The sequence below is a fragment of the Mixophyes fleayi genome, chromosome 9 (genome assembly GCF_038048845.1).
Source record: "Mixophyes fleayi isolate aMixFle1 chromosome 9, aMixFle1.hap1, whole genome shotgun sequence".
Classification (NCBI taxonomy): domain Eukaryota; kingdom Metazoa; phylum Chordata; class Amphibia; order Anura; family Limnodynastidae; genus Mixophyes; species Mixophyes fleayi.
In genome coordinates, this window is record NC_134410.1 from 110,027,008 (window position 1) to 110,046,268 (window position 19,261).

At 41.3% G+C, this 19,261-nt stretch overlaps 1 protein-coding gene across 2 annotated transcripts in view; it reads left to right on the forward strand.

Moving 5' to 3' along the window:
- Positions 1-15,066, forward strand: part of LOC142100945 (uncharacterized) — a 99,326-nt gene extending 84,260 nt beyond the window's left edge. Inside the window, exon 8 of one of the 2 annotated variants that reach the window (XM_075184869.1) lies at positions 11,089-15,066. In XM_075184869.1, coding sequence (XP_075040970.1) covers positions 11,089-11,181 — 93 coding nt within the window. In that variant the 3' untranslated portion in view covers positions 11,182-15,066. Of the gene's footprint in view, positions 1-2,159; positions 2,578-11,088 lie in introns of those variants that run through there. The other variant, XM_075184870.1, reaches the window with a different exon arrangement.
- Positions 15,067-19,261: the final 4,195 nt, after the last annotated feature.

Consider the following 19,261-nt stretch of genomic DNA (forward strand, 5'->3'; position numbering starts at 1 on the left):
TAAAAAAAACAGATTTCATATCTAATATATAGGGACCTGTATATTGCATTTTGTAAGGGAGCTACGAAAACTGAATTTCGTTCACCTTTAAATCGTCACAGGGAAACATTAAACCTTATTGATTGGGAAGGCTATTTACTTAAAATGTGAACATTTATAAAACTTTTTTTAATAAATACTGCTGGGAGTACATATTGTATGACAGCAAAATATCTGGAGGGAAAACAATCAGTGGGGTTAAATAAGAAAGTAGATAATTTAAGGAAAAAAAAGAGAGCTTTTAAATTGTTAAACCTTGAAGAGAATGATATTATGGAGATATAAGGAATGTAGCAAAATATCTAAAAAAGCAATTCGGTTAGGAAATATAAAACTACAAAGGATGAACAAGGTCCAGGAAAAAGGTTGTGAAGCAATAGCCTGTGCACACAATTAAATGATATTTGTGTATCATAAGAGGATGTGTAGTTATGCCTAAACAAGATTAAGACAAATAAAGAACCTTGCCCATGTGGCACCCACCCTTGTGTTCTAGTGGAGCTAAGTTACATTATTGGTGGACCCACTACTTCTTATGTTTATGAACTCCCTCTTAACTGGGTAATTGTCATAAGATTGTCAGATAGTCAATGCAATACCATTTTTATTAAAAGGAAACACAATAGGAACCAGGGATACTATAGATCTGTTATCCTGACTTCAGTCACGAGTAAATTGTTTTAAGGGATTCTGAGACAATTCTGAAATCTATTGTAGAAAATAATTTGAGAACACAGTGTCATTGGATTCTTTTCTTACAAGAAATGGCATCTGTAGCTTTACTTAGTAAAGGCATTTATGGGGGTGATTGATCCAGGGAGTTTATGGGATTGCCATTTTTGTGGTCAGGAGGTATTTTTTTCCTCCCCGTGAGGTTAAATTGGCAGATCCTTATGGGGTTTTTTTGTTTTCTCTTAAACTAGATCAGGCCTGGCCAACCCTTGGCTCTCCAGGTGTTGTGAAACTACAAGTCCCAGCATGCTTCATCAGTAGATAGCCATCCAAAAGCTGGTAGGGCTTGATGGAACTTGTAGTGTCACAACCTTGAGAGCCACAGGGTGTCCAGGTCTGCTCTAGATCAACCTGTCTGGACTTTAGGGAACATTAAACTTGATGGACCTGTGTCTTGTTTTTCAACCTTACTAATTATGAAGCCACTACACGGAAAATTCCCTGTATGGGCCCATTTCAACTGCTCACAATACTTTTTCCGCTCTTTTCAACCCGAGGTCCAGTCCTGGGAAAATATCTCATTAAATTACATTTGCAAATACGTGACTTTGTATGGTTTGACATTTTGTAAGGTACCAGACTAGCTACAGCCATCACTGTGGAGGATCATTTAGTAGGTTAACTTCAAATATTGGTGTGTCTCCCCCCTTTAAATGTAAAGACATAGTAGATCTGACGGCTACACCTTCTAGTAATGTTTTTATTCTGTCTCGACTAAGATTGTGGGATCTTTAACCACCATAAACTCATAAACGGAACCTATCTTTTCTAGTTTGTGATTTATGTGATTTTAGTCTTTATGGATGTGCCTACTTAAATGGCAGAAGAGCGGGTCTGGGGCACTGCAGGACTCAGACGGCATATTGCAGAGGTATAAATAGGAGCCATATGCTTACCATTGTTAGGAAAGCGTGAGAGTCTATTGTACCACTGTAGAGCTCCATCGGAAAAGTCCTGTAACGCTAATTTCTTACTGTTACAACACGTCTGCTCACTGCAGTTTAGTAGTGGTCACTGTATAATGTGACACAGAGGCCTCTTACTAGCTTTCAGCCCCCACATGTGCAGCGTGTGTCTGCTGCCAGCTGGTATAGTGAGTATAATAGTGTATATTGGACCTGGGCATCTGATTCTGCTGTTCATCACTTGTTTACATTTGAATTTTGCGGTCTAGTAAGAACCTCCAGGGTTGATCAAGTGAAAGAACAATGGTTTATAGAACCCTAACTGAACATAGTGTTGTGTGATGCAGTAAGACATTGTAGTCAGAGTAATGGCTAGTGTTTTATCTGTGCAAATTCACACTTCCATTAACTATAAATATTGCTAATTTAATGGGTCTTAATCCATTATTAAATCAATGCTGATTTATTTATTTTTTTTCTCAGAAGGCTCAGCGAGGTCTCTTTACATTAATCGGCAGTAGAACGACCTGAATGTACTTGAGCACAGTGTGAGATGCTGGAAATAGTCAAAGGGATTAAGATTAAACCAGCCGTGTGCATCCAACAAGAATCACAGATGATTTCAGAAGTTAAAAATGAAAGAGAAAAAAATCTGTTTACTTAAAGTGCAATCACCGCACACAAAACTCTGCAAGTTACCCGTGTGTGAGCACTTCATTACTATTCGTGAACCGTTCTCCAGCATTAATCACATAATTAGAATTTTCTTACCTATTATCATCATCACCATTGATTTATATAGCGCCACTGATTCCGCAGCGCTGTACAGAGAACTCATTCACATCAGTCCCTGCCCCATTGGAGCTTACAGTCTAAATTCCCTAACATACACACAGACACACACACACACAGGAGGAGAGAGACTAGGGTCAATTTTGATAGCAGCCAATTGACCTACTAGTATGTTTTTGGAGTGTGGGAGGAAATCTGAGCACCCCGAGGTAACCCACGCAAACACGGGGAGAACATACAAACTCCACACAGATAAGGCCATGGTTGGGAATTGAACTCATGACCCCAGCGCTGTGAGGCAGAAGTGCTAACCAATAAACCACCATGCTGCCCCTATTATCGTTACTTTAAAATATTTCCATTTTAACCGCCTTGATCAGTCTCTTTAAATCTTGTTTTATTAAAGATATTCTTTTGAATGTGCATATTTTTTGTGTATTGCCCCAATCTAATTGAATTCCACCAACATATTCACACTAGTGTACTAGACAAAAACAGTTACAGATAGTAGAAGACATATTTTCATCTCTGCTTACATTGAAGCCAGAGAATCTGAAGCTTTCCTATACTTACATTTGTTTTGCCCCCTCTTAGGGTACCAGAACACATTACAGTCTGCTCATTTAATCCCATATTTTTTTTAATCTATTTACTAAAGAATTGACACGATCAAAAGTAGAAGCCAAGATCAATCAATAATAAAAATCGATTATTAAATAGGTTTAGGTTGAATCTTATTGAAGTGTGTACATTGCAGTGTATGATTAAATGTAAGGTTTATGCATGCACCGAATCTGTAAGGTGTGAAGCAAGCAACCATTTTTTAGAATTGTTGGCTGACTAAAAAGATCTGATCTGATTATAAAATGCGCCACAATTGTACATCATACTTACCAACTTTTGTATTGTCCTGGGAACTCCCGGGGGAAAAACTCAAGTGTCAAGAGCAGAAAGGTGCGTGACGCACCAAGTCAAGTAATTTTGGGCCCACAAATGCAGCATTTCGCCGCGGGGATGGGGCCAAAGTGACGCGTTTTGCCGCAAATTGCATCATTGAGACCACCTTCATTATGAAGTGGCTGGGGCCCAGGAGAGAGACCCGCTCTCCCGGGAGTCCGTGAGAGCTACCCTGGAAGTAGTAGCAATGAAATACAATAATTTTGTTCTACAACAAAAGCTATTGATGTGGGTGTGGCCAGCTTTAGCCATACAGTTTTATTAAATTGAACAGCTATTGTGTGTTGGAGACATGCAAGCGAATCCAATTCAAATTAGATTTTTTGTTTGTTTGTTTTTTCAATATTAAAGTAATATAAATTCGTGAATTTGCTGCAATTGAACATTGATTTCATATGTTCTGATAAAATCTTTGCAATTTTTTTTTCTGTAGATGCAATCAAATTAATTTCTGAATGTAATGTATCTCATAAGAAAATCATTTTACTGTGTGTGGGCAATGCAATTGGTGCAAACTACAATAAAATGCATATTTGGGATTAAGTCAAAAACATATTGGTAGGTTAAATGGCTTATAGCAAAATGAACGTGTGTGTGTGTGTGTGTGTGTGTGTGTGTGTGTGTGCGCGCGCGCGCTTGCGTGTGTGCGCTTGCGTGTGTGTGTGTAAGAGAATTAGACTGTAAAGTCCATCAGGACAAATAAGAGTGATTCAAACATTCTCTACAAAGTACTGTGTAATATGTTGTCTGTGCATTGTTTGCGCTAAAGGCGTTTTATCATCTAGGCAGAATTACTTATTGTTGTCCTTGGTTAAGAATTGAACAGCACAATTGTATTTACACAGCAGCACTGACTTAATCATATCCAAGAACAATGACAGCATACAACATACCTGTCTGGTAGGTAGAATCTTGCTTGACGACGGTGCACTCACAAGTCTGTGCTGCATCCTTAAATCTATTCCCACACTAGCACCTGATAACATAGCTGTTTATGTGTCTGTTTCCACAAGGGTCTTAATAACCACCTATAGTTCTTAATAGCCACCTCCGTTCACAAAGCAGATTACATGTGTTTAATCCCACTGAACATAGAATGTGGAGGAAAGAGCAGGTAGGGACAAGCCCGAGGGAACTGGTAACCACAATCTGCACCAGACATCGGCATAGCTTTAAATGAGTATTATTAGTCACTATGATATACAGATCATCTGTACATATGTTGAGACATGAAGAGAGGAACATGGTGTAAGTTGCATCTATCCTCAGCTGTGTGTTCCCTCTAACACTCATGGTGCAGACGATCATTTTATAATTGGGGGATGAGGCAGTGTAATTGAGTTTTTCTTACTGTACAGTGGAAAACATTGTAGATCAGACTCAACAACTAAAACCCTGTTTAACCTTGTGTTTATAATTGGGGGATTATAATTGAAATTGAAAGAGAAGTATTAAAGCAGAAGTACCATCTGCAGGGTGGTAATGCAGGTCCCCGCCCCTAGCCAGAGCCTTTGGAGAAATGACTGCATGACTTCCACTTCTCTTCCACTTCTCTTACATCCCGGACTGAAAACCAGAAAGGAGTGTGTGAGGGAGGGAGAATCAATCGCAGCTTGTGATTGGTCCACCCACACCACCATTTACAGGAGGGGTCCTTGCACTTCCATGTTTGACTAGGTGGTAGTTCAGCTTTAAGGTGCCTCGCAGACACTCCCAAGTCCCGTTCCTGTCTCCATAATTCTCAGTTCTTTTGAGAGGCCTCTGCAAAAGCTCTTTGACCAATTACGTGTCAGAATAGAAAAGAGATTATCTCATTTGAATTAAGAATGGGCAGTCTCTTATTTTGGTTATTTTATTTGCTGCTGTTTTGTTTGCATTAGTCGCTATTGTGTTGTGCTTTGTAGCAGCAGGAATGTTGATCTCTTCCATGAAGACTTTCACTGGTAAATAACAGAGGTATGACTAGTCACAGATACGCTGTACAGCTGAAGGCTTCATGTGCAACCGGAGGATGAGTTTAAATGTCACAGGCACAAGTTTTGTGAACAACCAGAGGAAATACAGTACAACATCAGGAATGTGTCGTTTCGTGTGCATCCACTTGTGTTAAAATGTATAGTTAGAATATTGATATGTAACTGAAAAATTAGAAATGCTGTGAAGCTTTCCCACAGTTATCTATGTATTTATCTGCTTATGACGTTGTATTAATAAAATGATAGAACGTAGACATGATACAACACACTGAAAATAGCGCTATCATGGAATCCAGGAGGGTAAATTTATCAAGCTGCGGGTTTGAAAAAGTGGAGATGTCTATAGCAACCAATCAAATTCTAGTTATCATTTATTTAGTACATTCTACAAAATGACAGCTAAAATCTGATTGGTTGCTGTAGACAACATTTTTCAAACCCGCAGCTTGATACATTTATCCCCAGGAATTCTATGGGCAGTTTCCCCTATATAGATTTTACCACTTGACTCTATTGCAGTCAATTGAAGCCATCTTTCAGGTTATTTTTCCAGTACAGGTGTGTGATATACTATCCAGAATGCTTCGGTCTTCGGTAGTTTTCAAAATAAAAGAGGTTTTTGTAGTTTTGAGAGCCATGCTTAAAAATAGATTAAATTATGTTTAAAAATGTCCCCTATGTTTCCACTTTGCAAACATCTTCACTGGAATGATGCCAAAACTAATGAATGTCAAAATTGAAAAAGAGTGGATGTGAGGTACAACATTTACACAACTAACCTGGCAGTAAAAGGTTTAAATGTGTCTTGTAGCAAGGGAGTACCAGGCAAAGTAAACCCTCAATGTTATTGTAAGGTTTAGAGATATGGGAATACTAGTCTCATATATTGCTCCCAAAAGAACGCCAAGTACCTGTGTAAAGAAAGGGTAATTGTTTTAGAAGACAGAATTGTCTTAGGGCTAGATTTTCTAAAAGGCGGGTTTGAAAATGTGGAGATGTTGCCTATGACAACCAATCAGATTCTAGCTGTCATTTTGTAGAGTGCACTAAATAAATGAAAGCTAGAATCTGATTGGTTGCCATAGGCAACAACTCCACTTTTTCAGTCCCGCAATTTAGTAAATATACCCCTCAGTCACGAGTTACTGGGGTAAATTAAATTTCACATTCAAGGCGTTCACATCCTGTAACATGATGCCTCCCTTTCTACAGTAGAATACTTTAACATGATAAGAGCCCCATTATTGGGTCTACTTATCAAGAACCCCCCACTCCCTGATAACTAAATTTTCTATTACTGTGTATCGCAGCAGCCCCCCCGTTGACGCCGTCTGGCAGCGGACAGAGTCGTACCTCTTGCCAAGCCTGTCTTGGGACCCTCTGCACATACTTGAGATCACATGACTTGGGCTTACAGTTCCAGGTTCTAAAAACAAAAAAAAATATTAATAAATAAAAGAGAAGAAAATAAGCTTTATTTTCATAATAAAACTAACTAATAAAGCTAACGCTGCTGACCTTGGTAAATCGGCTTGAAGGCATGAGATGGCATCGCTGGAGACTCTCAGCAATGGTTACCCGCCTGCGATAGCCTATACCGCAGGGCCGTAACTAGGGCTGTGCGACAGGGGCGACCGCCCAGGGCGCAACGCTGAAGAGGGGCGGAATTTAGGAATATTTTAGGTTCATTTGGTTAAAATTGAGGGCTAGGGGGGCAGCATTTGTCTTTCTCGCCCCAGGCGCTAGAATTCTAAGTTACGGCTCTGCTTACCGACTTGGGGCTTTTGTAAAGAGGGAGAAGCCCTAAATCCTGCGAAAAATCCTCTTTTCTCAGGATTTATGTCTTCTCTCCCTTTTTATAACTAGAACCTTGTAACTGATACACAGTGTAACTGCCATCCTGCATTCTCCGCACTGCTCCCAAGGCAGGGCTGTATCTGTCATGCTCACAGTATTTAATGGAATTCCGGGGTTCCAGCTCCCCTAACATGTACAGCTTATAATGTTCCATATCATGGGTTAATATATCATAATATAGCACATTATAATCAGTTTTCGTTAGGAATTGAGCCATGGAATCCAGAGCCTGGGAAGGCCATCAGGCTAGAAGTATAACGGCTTATAGCCAGGACATTAGCCTTAAGCAGTCCGTGTCGTAAGCTAAGTATGGCTAGTGTCATGTAAAATATGTTGTCTTAAGGAGGAGGGTTAGGACACATTTTTGTAAAGATGTACATACACGAGGGACGCTGCAATCTACTGCCACTGTGAATACATTATTGGTTTTCAACTTCACCAATCTGTCGATCAGGTGTTAATTATTTTATAGGTGATCCTGTAACCCTGTGAATTCACACCACACTTTCGGTGAACATGCTGTAGATGCAGCAATGAGATACATAACCCTGCTTATTTTAGTTTGACATCTTGAAGTTTCATGTTTTTCAGAATAAGAGTTGTTCTGAGAGACATAATTGCTTTCTATTTATACTTCTAAGCTACACAAACAACATTTTTTTTTCTGTTTAAACTCTTGTTTATTGAAAACTCAGAGCAAAGTAAAAAATATATATATAATCAGTGTTGACATAACAAGATATATTACAAAGCTTTTCATAGTTAATAATAAAGAAATATAAAGAAAACTAAAACATAGGAAGTAGAAAAAATTATCAGGATAGAAAAAGATGGGAGAAGGGAGGAGGTCTGTTCAAAATTGAGGTATACTAATCTTGTGTGTATGTAGGTTTTATCGAAGGATGTTAAGTTAACAATATTTTTTCTTTTGCAAAAACTATTACTGTGCCCAACAAGACATGTTCCCCAACAACCAATTTCCCTGTTTCTGTTGTATGCATATGCTGAAAACAATTGCTACATTGCCAGATGATTCTCACACTGTGCTGACTTGGAAATGACTCATGTTTTAGTACGTTGTTTTTTTGTTTTTTTTTACTATGGAAAGTGCCCAAGCTGACGTCCTGTTTTGCTAGCTCATGCTTAAACTTGTGGTGAAATAATTGGATTGGGACCCTGTGGTAGGATGTGCAGTAGCTCTTTCTTTTAGCTTGCAGCAATGTGCTGTAATATAAATTACTACTGGGTATAGCTCAACTTCTAAACCTTAGGCCAATTGTAGCTGACTCCAGGTGAAATAGAATGAGTAACAAAATGTATATACTTTAATGTGTGATTTAAAAAGTATTTGTATTAACGCTAAATGAGTTCAGTTATGATTGAAAGAAAGGTGACTGAATGACATAGGACCTCATTAAGAATTGGGTGCATTTTGCACTCCAAACGGGCGCGTAAAAATGATGCAGACTTGCATGTGTGTGTTGGCTCGCATGTATATTATTATTACCATTTATTTATATAGCGCCACTAATTCCGCAGCGCTGTACAGAGAACTCACTCACATCAGTCCCTGTCCCATTGGGGGCTTACAGTCTAAATTCCCTAACATACAGACACACAGACAGAGACAGTCAATTTGTTAGCAGCCAATTAACCTACCAGTATGTTTTTGAAAAGTGGGAGGAAACCGGAGCATCCGGAGGAAAACCACACAAACATGGGGAGTACATACAAACTCCTCACAGATAAGGCCATGGTCAGGAATTGAACTCACGACCCTAGTGCTGTAAGGCAGAAGTGCTAACCATTGAGCCACCGTGCTGCCCAAGCTAGGCCCAACACAGAGCATAACAATATTTCTATGCCAGTCATACAAATGCGTATACCTCATACTTGCCTACTTTTGATTTTACCCCTCCGGGAGATCCCAGAAGGGGGGAGGGAGGTGCACCTGTGGAGGGGGAGTGCAACGCAGTAAATGTCGTAGCGTGAATTGCGTCTTTGAGTCTCCCATCCTGCCCACTTCGCTAGGAAGTAGGCAGGACGCGGGAGAATGGACTGCTGTCCTGGGAGACCTACCCGAAATTCGGGAGTCTCCCGGACATTCCCGGGAGAGTAAGCAAGTATGGTATACCTACTTGATAGAGATGTAGCCTGACAGTGTTAGCTATAAAAATGCATTACCCTATTCGTAAACAATATATTGTAATGAAGTGTCATATACACAGGAGAGAATACTGTCTTGTCTTGACAGTGTTATTAATACATTTGAAAGTCACATTTTCCATGTAAAATTTCATTAAACACACAAAAAAATTCACATCTGTTGTTTACTTGCTTATAGATCCAATATAGCTTTTATTTCCTGCAGTAGCCAAATGAAAATGACAAATAGGAATTCTGAATAGGCAGCAGTGACAGTATATAGCTATGATGCTTGTGAGTGACGTATTGTCAGCTGGAGGGGTCAGTACGCAGGCTGTCAAGCAGAAGCGACTATATAATGCTGTATAGTGTCGTCGTCATCATCATCACCATGTATATCTTTACACCAGGCCTCCAGTACCTGCAGAAGATGCACCTCATAGGAATCCTACCAGGGGATGCCTGAAAGTCTCATTAGGTCAAAATTAATATTAAACCTCCTTTCCCCAAGTATGAGGACGACGGGGTTCTGATGCCTGGCCACCTGACGTGTGGATGATAATTAGCTCCCACCATCCCTCCCTCACCTCTATAGATAACTCTCCTGTCATGTGTTTAAGTGGATATCTGGTTTATAACCACCAATAGGAGCAGCCTTTTTGATGCATACGGTTGACCTATAGAGGGGAAATTCTTTTACATGAGGCTAAATATACCTTGTTTGCCAAATTACGTTATAAACTCCAGTCTGCATAAGTTGTTCCACACAGCATATATTTACGATATCCGTTTTATAGACATAATCATGTGTATCATTTTGTAAATACTAAGTTTATTAGTATATTAGAAGTCACCAAGAGGTACCATAACCAGGGCCGGATTAAGGGAATGGAGGCCCCTGGGCTAAGGGCGCCTCCATTCCCCCGTGAGGCCCCCATTGTGAGCCTCCCCCGTGAGGGCCCCCCCCCCCCAAAGCGCTTACCTGTCAGTCCAGTCCTCCGTCCCCAGCGCGCTGTAAGCTCCTTACTGAGGAGATCTCGCGAGGGTTCACTCGCGAGATCTCCTCAGTGAGCAGAGTACTGAGCGCCGGGGACGGAGGACTACAGTGACAGTGCTCAGCAGCATTGATCGGGCTGGGGGCGCCCCCACCCCCGGACCGATCAATAATGCTGCTGCGGACTTTGAAGGGCCCCCTGGATGCCCGAGGCCCCTGGGCTATAGCCCAGTTAGACCTCGGGTTAATCCGGCCCTGACCATAACCATAAAAAGGCACAAAACTTTTCATATCCTTACAGTTCACATAAATGGTGACATCACATATATTATTAGCAGGGGTTTATATATGTATCAACATCTCTTGTGTTTATATTAATTCTGCCTATTGCATGGCAGTTGAATGGAGTAACACAGCTTGTGGTTTGCTTATCTAGTTGGAATGTAGAACTAAAAATATTTTATCAGTATTCTAATATGGAACGATTGTCTGTTATATGAAGCAGCAGTTTTGTGTTTGCCTCTCGTCTTCGGGTATCAAGTTTCATGCCACTGGCCTGCAGAGTTTACTAGATACATTAATTAACACTACCTGACTGGGATTGCTAGATCCTGAGTGTTATAAGCATAATATGCACATTATTACGTTGGGAGAATTAACCTGTGTAATATATCTGTTTTCTTTTCCACAGCCAATCAGCATCCTGTACCACTTGCTGTGGGGCGGCCTGATCACTGGTGGGACCATGTTGTTTGTTTGGTGGATGAATAAGCAGCTGGACTGACTCCTCCCACTGCGCCCATCCAACGCAATCCTTTCTGTCAGTACCAGCTGAAAACATAAAGGTTGCTGAAGCAAGGATGAACTTTACCTCGAGATTAAAGAGAAGGAACTTTGAGGCAAACGTGTGCTGGATTAATGTATGTCCTGAACACAAATACATCACTTCCCAGGATGCCTACATTTCATCGCATTGCTGGATTTCCTGTGTTTAATTAAGAAGGCGCAGTCGAGCAGATTGGGTATATCAACATTAGAATGACAACGGTCAATGAAGTGTTACTCAGCTTCATCACAAACAAAGAGTGGGACTCACTTTATCTATTAATAGAACAAAGAATCCCCTTAGAACCTTTGACATTTGAAGAACGGAACCCTGAATGCACAGTTACGTTGCTTTGAACTCTGAAGTATGTTCCACTTAGCACACATCAAAGGTGTGTCCTCAGACCTCAGTCTACTCGGACCTGATTCTGCGATATGTACTAAAGACGTTACTGCTCATTTCATTACATAGAACAACCACTAAAGATTTTGCTACACAAACCATCCCACTCACTGACTGCCACAATGACAGAGACCATTCCCTTGACAGCCTGCAAAAGATTGAGTTCTCCTGGCCAGTGGCTGAAGAAAGGACAAAGGTGTTGCAACTGTTTCATCCCGTTGGGTGTTACAGTTCCAGTAGACTGCTCATACCTTCCGACAGTGTTTCGGTAATACAGTCTTCTGTTTCAGTAAAGCTGGGGATCACAATAGGTGGACTAAGTCTGCTTGTCAATTTAGAGATGGCTGTGGTTAAATGCTCAAAGATTGTCTTGAAGTTGGATTTACTTTGTAACTACACTTATTTAATCATACCTATTCAGCTCTCTGAAACTGTGAGAAGTTATTTACAACTATTGCAAAATGTCATTTTATACAGTAGTACACTGTTACGATGTATTGCATTATGCTGTATTTACACGCGTTTACCCTACCACCACAGTCTTACCTTACATACACACTACAAACGTGGAGTGCCATTGTACCAGGTCAACGTACCATTATCTTTACTGGATATTGTTTACCGAACTGTGACATTTTGGCATTCTCATCTCGTGCAATTATCAGCTATTGAAATAGCCAATGGTGAAAAATATGGGGCTATAGATCATTAGTCTTTTACTCCAATGTGGCATTACTGTGCTCCAAAACGCTATGATTAATACGTTTCTCTGAAATAGTTGTACACGGTTTCATCAAATAGATTTTTTATTGCTGATCTTGGCCTTCAGTGAACTACATGGGCTATCACAATGCACAATTTAAAAAGTGGTCTAATTAAAAAAAAACAAAATCAGGGACCTCTTCATTGTGCACTAATTACCCTTTGTAGAGTTTAGTAAATTGCTAGATTTATTTTCAAAGGAAAACGTGTTGGCACTATATAAATAATGTTTAATAATACAGAGTTCATGTTGCACAGAGCAAGCCCTCTTGTTGCATGAGCTCCAGGGAGATGTAACAGCAGACACTTTAAACCCTCTTCTTCTATTGGTACGTAATCCCTCATCGCTAAATTAAGAAATTGATACCTTTTTTTTTTTTTAAAGTGACATTATAATTTGCAGCAACATAAGATGTTTTTGGGGATCCTCGCAGCTGAGCAATCCTCTCTATGCACCATGATTTGCACAGTCCAACAGGTGGGCAACATTCATATATATGACACTGCAAAAGACATGTAAAATGTGTCCTTTTTAAATGTTTTATTAGGTTTTATTGTGAATCAGGTGTTGCCTACTAGAACGGTGAAGTGAAAATGTTAAAAACCTATATTTTTGCATGAATAACAGCCCCAAAAAATATAATTTAACATTGCTATTATTATTCCTTAGACACTGTTTAAACAAGGACCATTTAAAGGAAAGCTCCAGATAAAAGGATCGGTTACTGAACCTCTTTCGCCTTAAGTAATAGAGTAGCAGACTCTCCCTCTGGTCTCTTGGCCGTCACTGAGGAGCACAGAGAGTAAGAGGTACCAGGGGTAAGAGGGTGAGTTTATTACAAACATCAGGGTTAATGGGGCCCTCCGTGAACACAAAGTAACCCTGAATGTGATGTATTAAGCCAAGCCCATTATAAAGTAGACCTGTATCCGCCTCACAAAAGAGGCAGTCATTTTGTGCTCTGAATTAATATACAGCCTATCATGTCACTGGAAACTACTGAGGTATGAGGCACAACATTCCTAGTAAATTGATAGGCTGCTAATGAATAGCCACTTCAGACTACAAACTGGCTACTTCCGTTGTGTGTTTGTAAGTCGATTTTGTTTCTTTATTGAGACCATAGAATAGAACTTTGTAAAACTTCCTCAAGTTACATTTTTTTGTTCGGAATATTTTGTTAATCATGATGCGAGTTCCACCCAATATGTCAATATGGACTGCAGATAATACGGTGCCTCTTTTCTATATAGTCCACCACAGTCCATGGAGATCTGCTAGGACACACACGGGCATGTAGAATGCGTGTGTTTAATAGTTTACAGCCAAACGGCATGGAAATCCACTTCCAGGTGTGCCTCATTTGATACATGTAAAGCTATATTTAACACATATTTATGTATGAAATGCTAAACTTGTAAACTAACCTTAAATTCCCTCCACATCGCTGTATTTTTATATATCTATCGATACACTGACAAAGTGTCTGGAAAGGAGACTGGCAGGACAAAGTGTTTTATAGTAAAATAAAGGCAGCACAGTCCTCTCTACACATAAGTGTGAGCCCCAGTCTCTACTCAGTAAGGGTTGGATATAAATGAGGATAAGCAACAAACTATTGCAGCATGTGCAGCTTTGAATTGTGAAATAAGGGTGGGGTAGCATGCTCATACTGTATTTCCTTATTTTGCTATATACTAGTTCTGCACATACTGTATTGCATGTGGATCTTAAATGTATTTTCCACTAATATGTGTTTTTTCCATTATTCGTGTATGGAGTAGTGATATTTAGTGTCATTCTGTTGTTATCTACGCACAGGGTTTTTTTCATATGCATCCTCATTTCCTGCCCCAGTTACTTATTTTTATACCATGTTTATTTCAATTATTTTGTTCTACTGCTGTGTCTTGACCATTTGTAATGCCAAACATGTAGTTGTTTAATGCAATTTCTCGAGACTTTATATGTGTGCCGAAACTGCTTGTTGTATTACCATTCTATTTGCTCTGGCTTTTTCCAGTTGAAGAGCATGATGATATTGTGATGTGAGCACGTGATCTCAGTTTCACCTCATATTTGGCGCAAGCAGCCCCAGGACCAACACTTTGTTATAATACTCAGTCCATACTTGCCTACTGCCATACTTTCGGGGAGTTCTCTCAGACTCCTGGGAGCATAGCCCCCCCTCCTGGATACAGCTTCTCTTTAATTAGAAGTGGACAGGGCTTTTATGACTGGATCCGTATCATCAGGCTCCTCCTGGGCGGTTCCTGATGATGCTATTCCCATCATCATGGCCCTGCCCCCGCTGAGCAATGATACGATCACATCATTGGGCAGTGAGGGGGCAGGCATTGATGAGATGAATCGTGTCATCACACCCAATGCACTTGCCCTTTGAACCTCCCCTCTGGCAAGTACGATTTAGTCTACCTGTCGCCTACTCACTGTGGAGGCAGCCATTTTATCGGCTGAACCTGTGAAACTGCAGTCTTTTTGCAGTTCCTTGTGCCTCAGTTACGTCACTAGTTTCCAGTAAGATTTCTTTACCGTGTGTTGGTGACAGGTACACGTAATACAATGTATAATAATGTATAGTAATGCCAGAACTGCTTGAACTTTATGCAAGAAAGTTAATGAGAATGTGTATCAATAAAAAGCTTGTGTGAACTAAATATGTGTCCAGTATGTTGTACTTGTCATAATATATTTTATTTCTCTACTTTGTGTTCAGGCAACATCTCCTACTGATTGGTGATAATGCTACTCTGCAGGGAGACAAACTTCTTTTTTTTTTTTTTTTTTTTTTAAATACGTTTTATTAATAACATCTAATCTTGAACAGCATTACAGAATATAAAACTCTTGAAAGGTACATTAGTGAGACGACAAATGCACATATAAATTTAACAAGTTTAACAAATTTATCAGTGTGTGCAACACATTCACAGTGCTTTTACAAAGCGAATTCAGCTTCATATGAGCATGGTACCATAGAGATGTTATTTTGTTTTAAATTATACAAATAAAAGGAAAAGGTAAAGAAGGGGGAGTATAGGGCAAAATGGGGGAAGGGAAAGAGCAGATTGGGAAGGTTAAGGGAGGGGAGGGGGAATTCACGCTTTTAAGTTTTTAGCAGAAGGTGATAATTAAATCTGGGATTTCCAGTAACAAACCGAACATGACTAGAATTGAAGTAGGGGTTGATTGCAATATGAAGCCCATGGAGACCAAGTTTTGTTGAAGGACACGGAGGTGCCCCTAAGCACGCTGGTGATATATTCCATCTGATAGGTGTGCCAGACCCGACCACAGACCATTTGGAGCATTGGAGGAACGGGGTTCCTCCAGTGGGCAGCTATTTGGCAAGTAGCTGCACTGATTACATGCCGAAGAAGCTTATGAGTGTGTTAAGGTCTGGGAGAGGTAGAGGCAGTAATACGTACTTAGGATCGGAGGGTATAGGTGTATCGAGTATAGTTGTTGCTAGTGCGAGAACCTCTGTCCAGAACGGGCGCAATTTGGGACAGTCCCACCAAGTGTGCATGAAGGTGCCAGTGTGGCCACAGTCCCTCCAGCATGTTGGACTTGTTTGAGGATAAATGATATGGAGCCTAGAGGGGACGTAGTACCATCTATGTAGCAATTTATTGGCGTTTTCTTTGATACGGACATTTATGGAGCAACGAGCTGTCCACTCATAGATGTCCGACCATTCTTCTGGATCTAGGGGTGCTCCCAAATCTGCCTCCCACTGTGTCTGAAAACGATCCTTGGTTTCCGTGGAGATAGGAAATAGGGCATTGTATAGCGTAGAGATTAGGCCTTTTTCAGGATGGTCCTGATAGGCATAAATTCTCAAACACAGTGGGGGGTCTGGCAGACAACTGAGCCCTGACCTGTTGGTGATAGTGTCTAATTTGCAAGTATTGGTGGAACTGTCCCATCGTGAACCCGCACCGCTCAGACAATTCCGAGAACTGAGGAAACGTTAGGGTACTTGTTATGTGGTTTAGCAGTAGCAATTTGCCTTCCCTTGCCCATTTTGTGCACATAGGACGTGATAGGCCTGGTGTGAAGGCTGGATTCAACCAAAGAGGTATGAGTATCTGGGGTGCGAGAGACAGATGCCATTCTACTACACCGAGACCAGAGTGAGAGGGAGAGGGCTATTACTGGATGGGTTCGAGAGAGGGCTGGACGCTGTGCAGCTGGGAGCCAGAGGATAGAACAAATCGGTGAGCCTCCCAATAGGTCTGATTCTATATCAACCCAGATCTTGGTCCCAGGCGGGGAGTGCCATTGGACACACTGAGCTAGACGTGCCGCATAATAATTGCGAAGATTGGGGATGCCGAGGCCACCTGCCATGGGAGAGCGTTGCAGGATACGCGCAGAGATCCTGGGTCTCTTATTTGACCAAATGAAGCGCATGATAGAAGTTTGTAGCATTTTAAAGGTAGAGAGGGGAACTTTGATGGGGAGGGTATGGAAAAGGTAGAGCAGCCTGGGGAGCAAATTCATCTTAACTGATGTAATCCGGCCCACCCAAGAGATTATCAGCTTGTCCCAGGAAATCAGGTCTTTTTTGAGGCATGCTATCAATTGGGGGTAGTTTGCTTGGTAGAGGTCTTCTACCTTTCTAGTAATCGCTACACCCAGATATTTGATACTATCGGAATTTCAGTGAAATGGGAAATTTAGCTCCAGAAGCTGCTTCAACTTCAGTGGGATATTGAGATCCAAAATATCCGTCTTGGCCGTATTGACCTTAAAGTTAGAAATTGTCGAAAAGTTATCGAGCTCCTGAAATAGATTTGGTAACGATGTTAGTGGATTAGTAATGGTGAGGAGGATATCATCTGCGTAGAGCGCAATCTTATAGATGCTGGAGGGTAGTTGTATGCCAGAGATGTCGGGGTTTTGTCGTATTTTCGAGGCCAGGGGTTCAATGGTGAGTGCAAACAGGAGTGGGGAGAGGGGGCAACCTTGTCTTGTTCCGTTTTGAATTTGAAAGGATGGGGAGGAACACCCATTCACCTGGACAGAAGCGGTTGGATTGACATATAGGGCGGAGACCCCTTTAAGAAAGCGGTCTTTGAAGCTATAAGCTGAGAGGATCTTCATCATGAAGGGCCAGCCAATGCGATCAAACGCCTTTTCCTCGTCGAGAGATAAGAGAAGGGAAGGTAACTTACACTCATTGATATGCTGGATAAGGTCTATAGTCCATCTGGTGTTATCTGCTGCCTGCCGGCCTGGGACAAATCCAACCTGATCGGGGTGTACTAATTTCGGGAGGATACAATTAACTCTATTTGCAAGGACTTTAGCATATATTTTCAAATGTACGTTAAGTAAGGATATGGGGCGATAGCTACTACAGAGAGAGGGGTCTCTACCCTCCTTCGGTATAACGGTAATCCGAGCTCGGGTCGTGGCCTGGTCAAAGGGAGCCCCATCAAGAATAGAATTAAACCAGGCAGTCAGTTTTGGACTAAGGACCCCAGCAAATATCTTATTATATTTAGCGGGGAAGCCATCCGGCCCTGGGGCAGAGGCTACTTTCATACTACGTAAAGCTATAATAGTTTCCTCGTTTCTTATATCAGAACTGAGAAATTCAATTTCCGATTCAGATAGTTGCGGAAGTTTACACGAGCGCAGGTAGGCATTTATTTTCCTATCTAAATCAGGAGACGCTGGGTTTGAGGCATTTAAGTTGTATAGAGAAGAGTAATATGCCTGAAATTCCTTCAGTATAGCGTTTGGATTATATGTTGACTGCCCTTGAGAGTTCTTGATAGACGAGATTGCGTTACGTGTGCGCCTCTGACGGAGTTTCCGCACTAGCAGGGAGTCCGCCTTATCACCTTTCTCATAAAAGAGCTGCTGAGTCCATTTGAGGGTACGGGCTGTTTTTTTGGATAATATCGCATTGAGCTGGCCCCTCACTATCGTCAACTCCCTCAAATGTGACTGGTCCAAGGAACCTTGATGCTGGGTGAGTAGGGAGAGGAGACGAGCCTCCAGTGTGGATATCTGCTCTCGCACTTCCTTATGCCGAGATGAGGCTATGCTAATAAGGCGTCCACAAATTGTGGCTTTATGCGCCTCCCAGATCGTGGACAAGGACACTTCAGGGGTTTCGTTAAGATTAAAGAATTCAGTGAGGGCCTCTGCAATCTCTAGGCATGTTGCAGGATTCAGCAAGAGAGAATCGTCCAAGCGCCAGTTTGGACTTCGCCTGGGGAGATTTCCCATATCCAGCTGAAAAGAAATGCCCATATGGTCTGTCCAGGCGAACGGGTGAATCTGGGCTCCGCAAAGTTTTGTAGCCAGCTTAGCGTCAACTAGGAGGTAATCTATTCGAGTATATACATTATGAGGGTGGGAGTAAAAAGTATAACCCCTATCGGAGCCATTAACTACCCGCGAAGCATCCAGAAGAGAATTTTCCTTTAGCAACGAGGCAAATCTAGTAGCCTGTCGTGCAGAGTGTGCCTGGGATTGAGATGAAGGTGCGGGCAGAGGTGATCTATCTAGAGAGGGATCTAGAATCATGTTAAAGTCGCCTTCCATAAGCAAATGGCCTTCGGCATGTTTGTGTAAACGGCTGAAAAGTCTCTGAAGAAAGGAGGTTTGAGCGGTGTTTGGGGCATAGCAGCATACCAGGGTGACCGGGAGCTGGCCCAATGTGCCTATAAGCATGAGATAATGACCCTCCGGATCCGTGATCGAGCGGCAGCGGGAGACAAACTTTTAAGGGTTTAGACTTCCCCTTTAAATAATAAGTTAGCGCACAAAATATACAGTATGGAGATACAGTGCAGTGTTCAATCTTGCCCTAAGTTTTCAATACATTTTGCA